General features: G+C 38.8%; 1 protein-coding gene across 6 annotated transcripts in view; it reads right to left on the bottom strand.

Moving 5' to 3' along the window:
- Nucleotides 1–1,521: 1,521 nt before the first annotated feature.
- Nucleotides 1,522–10,329, bottom strand: part of LOC124044235 (diacylglycerol kinase eta-like) — a 145,739-nt gene continuing 136,931 nt past the window's right edge. For all 6 annotated transcript variants that reach the window (XM_046363831.1, XM_046363828.1, XM_046363832.1 and 3 more), the window contains one exon: nucleotides 1,522–1,859. In XM_046363831.1, the coding sequence (XP_046219787.1) occupies nucleotides 1,773–1,859 (87 nt within the window). In that variant the 3' untranslated portion in view covers nucleotides 1,522–1,772. The remainder of the gene's footprint in view (nucleotides 1,860–10,329) is intronic.

The raw sequence follows: 10,329 nt of genomic DNA, 5'->3' as shown, positions 1-10,329 counted from the left end.
GCTGTTAGCTATAATCTACAGAGGCATTTGACTACAAAAGCTACTAACAGTGTATGCATACACTGCTTTAGATTGTATATATTCAGTGCATATATTGTATATGCATTCTTAGCATCACATATATAGGTATACCCTGTAATGCCACCAACCTAACAAAAGTGTCCTATTCTATTACATGTCACACTGAGCAACTAAATCTGCACTTTCTCCTGTTGCAGATGAGCTGCTCAAACTTATACTTAAATCAACATTTAACTCCTATTCCCACTACCATAGTGTTACTCCGTGAAATATTGAGTGTTTAAATGTTAGAGATTGCGGTGAATTGTATCTAGTGATATGAGGATGTAACTTTGCAAATAGCAACATGGAAAAGTCCCTGTCAAGCGTTCCATAAAAATATGAAATTGTTGGATTTACAGCTAGGGTTGCAAAATTCCGGGAAATGTAAATAAATCCTGTGGTTTTCCCGAAATCCCGGGTTGGAGGTTTTCCGGACTCAGAAGATAAGAAGCAGGAAATGCAGATCCTCCAACCAAGATTTCTGGGAAACCAGGGAATTCATTGAACGTTTCCAGAATTCTAGAATCCAATTTATTACACTCTATATGGAACTAATATTAATCCCAAACATAATTATGTTATTTTCACTACTTTCAAAGATAACATTTATGTCTGGAAGTTTAGTGGACATTCACTTTGGTACTGATTTTCATTTCAACAGAAAACAAAGTATAACTCCTAATAGTTAATCTAGTAACTTGTCTTATATTCTGATGTTCTCTTACCAATAAAGCACATTTTTACAATAAAATGAATAAAATATGGCACATGACACAGGTCCTTGACACATAATTATCATGCAAAAACAAAAACATAAATAAAAATAATTAACAAAAAAGGTTGATTCATACCAAAATAATGCTTTCAGTAGTAACAAATGGTATAATAATACTAAAGTCATTTTTTACACAAAAGAACCAAGACACTAATCTTGCAATTCAAAATTGATATCCCAAATCAAGCTAGCATAGCATGCAACATATGTCTCACTGTTTTCAGAGACCTCTCTTCACTCGCTTTAGGTTGTGGCATTGCATCTCCTTCTCCCAGGGCACGTCTGTAATCAGACCCTATTCCATACATAGTGCACCACTTAAAAGTAGTGCCCTACATAGGGAAGAGGGTGCTATTTGGGACGTCGCCTATCTCCTCTGGTGTAAACAGCGAAAGCAGGATATTGCAGACTGTAGCGTTGCGTCTGTAGCCTTCTACTGCCAGGCAAAGAGCCAGTAAGCCAATCACAAAGCTGCACGGTAATGTAGTGACTGTGCTGAACTGTACACACTCACAGCACATTGTTAGGGCACACTCATGGAAGTCACCTTGTTGCTACTTGGATTGGGCCTTCTCTATGAGGCCAGATGACCAAACCCAAAACTCTTATAATGAGGATCAGTTGCATACCCGATTGGGCCATGAATGAAAATATGATTAGAGAAAATTAGCATTTTTGGGGGGGAAAAACTATGGCTTCCTTCTTTAAACTGTCAACAACTGTAGATTGCCATCTTCTATTTTGGCACCAAACACAGCCTCACTAAAACATTCCTGTTAGACAATTTCTCACCAACAGCTTTCTTAAATCCATCAAAGGATCAAATCCATCCATCCACCCCAAGATGCCAGGCATCCAGCTCTCCCTGCGGAGCTCCCAAACTCTTTCTCTGTGGTGGAAGGGCACTTCCACTCTGGCACCAACTACTTCTGGGTTAGAGGTCAACCATTGCTGTCTTGGCCAGGTCCTTAGTTCCCTGGAGAATTCTCTTCATATGACCCACTTTCGATATCCCCAGATCCTGTGGAGAGCAGATGACATCTTAAGAACATTGATTCTCCTAATAGTTTATTTATTTAATGGAAATCATTTTATTTTATAGCTTCCTTTTTAAATCACTATGCTATATCTGTTTTATGGTTTTTACATTATTGTCTTTTTTGGGGTAATATTTTGTTTTACGTCTTGCTCACCCTGTAATGCAACACTTCTTTTGCTCTCTTATGCCCTGTCTAAGCGGGGGAGGGCGGTCATACCAAGGATCATTAGGTATTTCATTTATGATTTTAAGACACGTTGAAGAATCGCAAAATGATTTATGTTTTGGGGTCCTAAAAATGTGTTGGGGTCCTAAAAATGTGTTGGGGTCATACTGCTAATATCTCATACAAATGCTTGGAACAACAGATCGTCCCCAAAAAATACCAAAAGGAAGTTTGTTCTGAAGTGTCTCTCCCATATCTGAGCGATGTAAGAAAGTTCAAGAAACATTTGTTAGATATATATTTTTTACATGTATTTAACCCAATACAGTGCCTTGCAAAATTATTCATCCCCCGTGGCATTTTTCCTATTTTGTTGCATTACAACCTGTAATATAAATAGATATTTATTTGGATTTCGTGTAATGGACATACAGAAAATAGTCCAAATTGGTAAAGTGAAATGAAAAATATTTAAAAACATTTTTTTTAATAAAAAGTGGAAAATTGGTGTGTGCATATGTATTCACCCCCTTTGCTATGAAGCCCCTAAATAAGATCTGGTGCAACCAATTACATTCAGAAGTCAAATAATTAGTTAGATTGCACACAGGGGGACTTTATTTAAGTGTCACATGATCTGTCACATGATTTCAGTACATATACACCTGTTCTGAAAGGCCCCAGAGTCTGCAACACCACTAAGGAAGGGGCACCACCAAGCAAGCGGCACCATGAAGACCAAGGAGCTCTCCAAACGGGTCAGGGACAGAGTTGTGGAAAAGTACAGATCGGGTTTGGATTATAAAAAATATCAGAAACTTTGAACATCCCCCAGAGCACAATTAAATCCATTATTAAAACATGAAAATAATTTGGCACCACAATAAACCTGCCAAGAGAGGAACGCTCACCAAAACCCACGGACCAGGCAGGGAGGGCATTATCAGAGAGGCAAAAAAAACACCAAAGATATCTATTTGTTTTTTATTTTACCTTAATTTACCAAGCAAGTCAGATAAGAACAAATTCTTATTTTCAATGATGGCCTAGGAACACTGAGTTAACTGCCTTGTTCAGGAGTAGAACAACAGATTTTTACCTTGTCAGCTCTGGGATTCGATCTTGCAACCTTTCAGTTACTAGTCCAACGCTCTAACCACTAAATCAAATCAAATCAAATTGTATTGATCACATACACATGGTTTGCAGATGTTAATGCGAGTGTAGCAAAATGCTTGTGTAGCGAAATGCCACCAGGCTACCTGCTGCCCCAGATAACCCTGAAGGAGCTGCAAAGCTCCACAGCGGAGATTGGAGTATCTGTCCATAGGACCACTTTAAGAGGTACACTCCACAGAGCTGGGCTTTACGGAAGAGTGCCCAGCAAAAAGCCATTGCTCAAAGAAAAAAATAGGCAAACATGTTTGGTGTTTGCCAAAAAGCATGTGGGAGACTCCCAAAATATATGGAAGAAGGTACTCTGGTCAGATGAGACTAAAATTGAGCTTTTTGGCCGTCAAGGAAAATGATATGTCTGGTGCAAATCCAACACCTCTCATCACCCCGAGAAAACCATCCCAAAGTGAAACATGGTGGTGGCAGCATCATGCTCTGGGGATGTTTTTCATCTGCAGGGACTGGGACACTGATCAGAATTGAAGGAATGATGGATGGCGCTAAATACAAGGATGTTCTTGAGGGAAACCTATTTCAGTCTACCAGAGATTTGAGACTGGTACAAAGGTTGACCTTCCAGCAGGACAATGACCCTAAGCATACTGCTAAATTAACACTTGAGTGGAAACATTTCAATGTCTTGGAATGGCCTAGTCAAAGCCCAGACCTCAATGCAATTGAGAATCTGTGATGTGACTTACAGATTGCCGTACACCAGCAGAACCCATCCAACTTGAAGGAGCTGTAACAGTTTTGCCTTGAAGAATGGGCAAAAATCCCAGTGGCTAGATGTGTCAAGCTTATAGAGACATACCCCAAGAGACTTGCAGCTGTAATTGCTGCAAAAGGTGGCTCTACAAAATATTGACGTTGAGGGGGTAAATAGTTTTGCAAATTCAAGTTTTCAGTTTTGTTATTTCTTGTTTGTTTCACAATAAATCTTCAAAGTGGTAGGTATGTTGCTTAATTCAAAATACAACCCCCCCAAAAATCTATTTATTCCAGGTTGTAATGCAACAAAATTGGAAAAATGCCAAGGGGGTGAATTTTCGCAAGCACTGTATCTCTGGCATTAACTTCTTGGTGACTGGGTGGCAGTATTGAGTAACTTGGATGAATAAGGTGCCCAGAGTAAACTGCCTGCTAGTCTGCCATAAAAGCTATAATAAGAATATAATTAGAATATTTATCTAATATATGCATATTATATGCATTTTATTATTAGTATTGGATAGAACACACTCTGAAGTTTCTAAAACTGATTGAATGATGTCTGTGAGTATAACAGAACTCATATGGCAGGCGAAAACCTAATCAAAAATCCAACCAGGAAGTGGGAAATCTGAGGTTGGTCGTTTTTAAACTCATTCCCTATTGAAGATACAGTGGGATATTAGTCATATTGCACCTCCTAAGGCTTCCACTAGATGGCAACAGTCTTTAGAAACTTGTTTGAGGCTTCCACTGTAAAGGAGGGGCTCATAAGGGCAGTGAGTCAGTGGTCTGGCAGAGTGCCACGGACTAGTGGCGCGCGGTCATGAGAGAGTTAGCTCGCATTCCATTACTTTTCTACAGACAAAGGAATTCTCCGGTTGGAACATTATTGAAGATTTATGTTAAAAACATCCTAAAGATTGATTCTATACATCGTTTGACATGTTTCTACAAACTAACGGAACTTTTTGACATTTGGTCTGCTCTTCACGTGCTTCGTGACTTTGGATTTGTTAACCAAACGCGCTGACAGAAGTAGCTATTTGGACATAAATGATGGACATTATCGAACAAATAAACAAATCAAACATTTATTGTGGAACTGGGATTCCTGGGAGTGCATTCTGATGAAGATTATCAAAGGTAAGTGAATATTTATAATGCTATTTCTGACTAATGTTGACTACACAACATGGCAGATTTTTCTTTGGCTGGTTTGGGTTCTGAGTGCCGTACTCAGATTATTGCATGGTGTGCTTTTTTTCCATTTGAAATCTGACACAGCGGTTGCATTGAGGAGAAGGTTGAGGATCTAAAGTTCCATGTATAATAGTTGTATCTTTTATCAATGTTTATTATGAGTATTTCTGTGAATTGATGTGGCTCTCTGCAAAATCAATGCATGTTTTGGAACTACTGAACATAACATGCCAATGTAAAATGAGATTTTTGGATATAAATATGCACTTTATCGAACAAAACATACATGTATGGTGTAACATGAAGTCCTATGAGTGGCAGCTGATGAAGATCATCAAAGGTTAGTGATTCATTTGATCTATATTTCTGCTTTTTGTGACTCCTCTCTTTGGCTGGAAAATGGCTGTGTTTTTCTGTGACTTGGTGGTGACCTAACATAATCGTTTGTGGTGCTTTCGCTGTAAAGCCTTTTTGAAATCAGACTAATGAAATTAATGAAAATGTTATCTTTTAAATGGTGTAAAATACTTTAATTAAATTTTAATTATGAGATTTTTGTTGTTTTGAATTTGGCGCCCTGCACTTTCAATGGCTGTTGGTGGGGTGGGACGCTACCATCCCAAATATCCCAGAGAGGTTAATCAGTCTCCATATACAGTATACTTCCATTCATTTTCTCATCTAGACGAGTCTTGTCGGGCCTGTGGGCGTCCTAGAGCAAAATAACCGACGTACCCTACTGTTCAATAGTTTGGGGTCACTTAGAAATGTTATTGTTTTTGATAGAAAAACACATTTTGTGGCCATTAAAATAACATCAAATTGATCAGAAATACTGTGTCGACATTGATAATGTTGTAATTACTATATATATTACTATATATTGTAGCTGGAAATGGCAGATTTGTTATGGAATATCTACTGAACATCTGCGTACAGAGGCCCATTATCCGCAACCATCAATCCTGTGTTCCAATGGCACGTTGTGTTATGGCACTGTTGACTGTCATTGGCACATTGACTGTCAATGGCACGTTGACTGTCCCCACTCCACCTGGCCATGCTGCTGCTCCAGTTTCAACTGTTCTGCCTGTGATTATTATTATTTGACCATGCTGGTCATTTATGAACATTTGAACATCTTGGCCATGTTCTGTTGTAATCTCCACCCGGCACAGCCAGAAGAAGACTGACCACCCCACATAGCCTGGTTCCTCTCTAGGTTTCTTCCTAGGTTTTGGCCTTTCTAGAGAGTTTTTCCTAGCCACCGTGCTTCTACACCTGCACTGCTTGCTGTTTGGGGTTTTAGCCTGGGTTTCTGTACAGCACTTTGAGATATCAGCTGATGTACAAAGGGCTATATAAATCAATTTGATTTGATTTTGATTTGTTAGCTAATTCAAGTTTATAATTTTAAAAGGCTAATTGATCATTAGAAAATACTTTTGCAATTATGTTAGCACAGCTGAAAACTTTTGTTCTGATTAAAGAAGCAATAAAACTGTCCTTCTTTAGACTAGTTGAGTATCTGGAGCATCAGCATTTTTGGATTCGATTACAGGCTCAAAATGGCCAGAAACAACAAACTTTCCTCACAAGGCCTCCACTGGCAGCTTCATTAAATAGTAACCGCAACACCCCAGTCTCAACTTCAACAGTGAAGAGGCGACTCCGGGATGCTGGCCATCTAGGCAGAGTTGCAAAGGAAAAGCCATATCTCAGACTGGCCAATAAAAATAAAAGATTAAGATGGACAAAAGAACACAGACACTGGACAGAGGAAGATTGGATAAAAGTGTTGACAGACGAATCAAAGTTTGAGGTGCTCGGATCACAAAGAAGAATAATCACAAAGAAGAAAACTCATATAAAATGAAAAGGTGATGGAGTAGTGCTTCACGCCATCTGTCAAGCATGGTGGAGGCAATGTGATTGCCTGGGGGTGCTTTGGTGGTGGTCTTAAAGGGATGCTATCACCTCATTTTGCAACACCATGCCATACCCTGTGGATGGCGCTTAATTAGAGCCAATTTCCTCCTACAACAGGACAATGACCCAAAGCACAGCTCTAAACTATGCAAAACTATTTAGGGAAGAAGCAGTCAGCTGGGTATTCTGTCTATAATGGAGTGGCCAGCACAGTCACCGGATCTCAACCTTATTGAGCTGTTGTGGGAGCAGCTTGACTGTATGGTACATAAGTTCCCATCAAGCCAATCCAACTTGTGGGAGGTGCTTCAGGAAGCATTGGGGGGAAATCTCTTCAGATTTCCTCAAATTGACAACTAGAATGCCAAAGGTCTGCAAGGCTGTAATTTTTGCAAATGGAGGATTCTTTAAAGAAAACAAAGTTTGAAGGACACAATTATTATTTGAGTAAAAAAACATTATTAATAACGTTGTCAGTCTCTTGCCTATATTTCCTATTCATTTTGAAACAAATTTCATGTATGTTTTCTTGGAAAACAAGGACATTTCTAAGTGACCCCAAACATTTGAAAGGTAGTGTACATGCTTGTTGGCAGATCGGCTGTACCAACTTCAGACTAGTCTCCGGACACGGGCTGAGAGTATCATCTTTCCATAGAGGGGTCCTAATAGCTGCTAGGCCAAACCGTTCAGATGCTACAGGGGATTTTGTGAGAAGACCGAATTTTGGGATGTCTCATGGTCTGACAAACAGCGCTCCATCTCTGTCACCTTTCACTGCAGATGCAGAAGTGCGACATAGGTGGATGCAGTGGAATGAGACTTATCCAATTTCAAAAACAGATATCTCCAGCTTATATTTACAAATATGTATGTACATTTTTTAAATTCTGCTAATTTGATTTCCATGGGGGTGAGGCCATCGACATTTGGGGGTTTTAAAGGCAGCTTCACCTAAGAGCTTCCAAGTAATAAAAAGCTACAGGTCATGTACTGTATAAACAATATCTTCTGGTCAATGACAAAACAGACAGTGCCAACAGACATTCAATTAGCATAACAACTATTCAAACATGGAGTACACTCCAGAACAGCATGCAGCAGACACTGTTTGTGTTTATGATCCCGTGGTCATTTTCTGTGATAGGTTGGAAGTGTAGAGGCCCTCATAATGTATTCTAATAAGGATTATAATGTTAGCAGTAGCAGGTGTTAGCAGTAACCAGTTGACTAGCTAACAAGCAAGAGATCGGTGTAAATATCAACAAAAATGTTTTATTTCTACTGGTTAATGTGTTCTTACAGTATTCTCTTCTTTGGCAACTGTGGTATAAGCAGGATAAACAGTTTAAACAAATGTAACGGAATAAACTTTGATGTTATCTTCACTAGGGTAGGGGGCAGCATTCAGAGGTTTGGATGAAAAGTGTGCCCAAATTAAACTGCCTGCTAATCAGGCCCATTTGCTAGGATATGCATATGATAGTAGATTTGGATAGAAATCACTCTAAAGTTTCCAAAACCGTTAAAATAATGTCTGTGAGTATAACATAACTGATATGGCAGGCGAAAACCTGAGGAAAATCCAACCAGGAAGTACTATTATTTTGAAAGGCTGTTTTTCATTTGAAAGCCTATCCACCATACAAAGACTTAGGACCCAGTTCATGATCTCTATGGCTTCCTCAACATGTGACCAGTCTTTAGGCGTTGTTTCAGGCTTTTACTCTTAAAAATGAGGGAGATACAGCACTTTCAATGAGAGGACAGTGGAAATTTCCATCCATGAATCAAGCACGTGATCGGGAGCGCGCATTTCTTGTTTACCTTTTCCATTGACAAAGCTTTTTTCCGGTTGAAATATTATTGATTATTTATGACAACAACAACCTGAAGATTGGTTTTAAACATCGTTTGACATGTTTCTACTATCTTTTATTGTACTTTTTTACTTTTCGTCTTGGATATGAGAGCGAGCATTGTGCCTTTGGATTTCTGAACTAAACGCACCAACAAAACGGAGGTATTTGGACATAAAGATGAACTTTATCGAACAAAACAAACATTTGTTGTCTAACATGGAGACCTGGGAGTGCCAGCAGATAAAGATCATCAAAGGTAAGTGATTAATTTTAATGCTATTTCCGACTTTTGTGACACTCTCCTTGGTTTGAAAATGGCTGTATGGCCTTCTGTGGCTAGGAGCTGACCTAACATAATCGCAAAGTGTGCATTCGCTGTAAAGCATTTTTGAAATCTGACACAGCGGTTGCATTAAGGAGAAGTTTATCTGTATTCATATGTTTAACACTTGTATATTTTATCACTTTTTATAATGAGTATTTCTGTTATTTGATGTGGCTCTCTGCACTTTCACCGGATGTTTGTTTGAGACAATGCATTTCTGAACATAAAACACCAATTTCATGTGAGGTTTTTGGACATAAAGATGAACTTTATCGAACAAAACACACATTTTTTGTGTAACATGAAGACTTGTGAGTGCCATCAGATGAATAATAAAGGTTAGTGATTAATTTAATCGCTATTTCTGACTTTGTGAGCCCTCTCCTTGGCTGGAAAATAGCTGTATGGTTTTCTGTGAATCGGTACTGACCTAACATAATCGTTTGGTGTGCTTTCGCCGTAAAGCCTATTTGAAATCGGACACTGTGGCTGGGTTATCAAGAAGTTTACCTTTTAAAATGATGTAAAATACTTGTATGTTTGAGGAATTTTAATTATGGGACTTCTGTTGTTTTGAATTTGTCGCCCTGCAATTTCACTGGCTGTTGTCGAGGTGGGACGCTAGCTGCTAGCAAGCTAGTTGGCTAGTTGGCTAGCAAGGGATGAGAACTTTGCCACTGAGCATGGCAACAGAACATAAAGAATGAATGACTGGCTCACGTCCATGAATATTGAACTAAATCGAACGATTTAAATATCAACAACAAAGAAGTATTTATAGCAGTAAATGTGTGTTTCATATTGTTTTCTTTGGCAACCGTGGTATAAGCAGGATAAAAGCCACCGTTCTGTACGTTACCTTGGAAAAATGAACCCTGCAATGATGCGTCGTCCATTATTTCCAAAGTAATGTACAGAACGTCTGCATTTATCCCTTACTTAATACTTCTATGCTGCGAAAAAAATGTACAGACTAAAAAAACAAACATTATAAGCTCCTCTTACATGCATGTGACAAGTCTTACAATTGATTATAAATGCATCATAATGCATTGTAACTGCAAGTGTTACATAAAGTGT

The sequence above is a fragment of the Oncorhynchus gorbuscha genome, linkage group LG09 (assembly GCF_021184085.1).
Source record: "Oncorhynchus gorbuscha isolate QuinsamMale2020 ecotype Even-year linkage group LG09, OgorEven_v1.0, whole genome shotgun sequence".
NCBI classification, from domain to species: Eukaryota; Metazoa; Chordata; class Actinopteri; order Salmoniformes; family Salmonidae; genus Oncorhynchus; species Oncorhynchus gorbuscha.
This window is presented reverse-complemented; position numbering and strand designations above follow the sequence as displayed.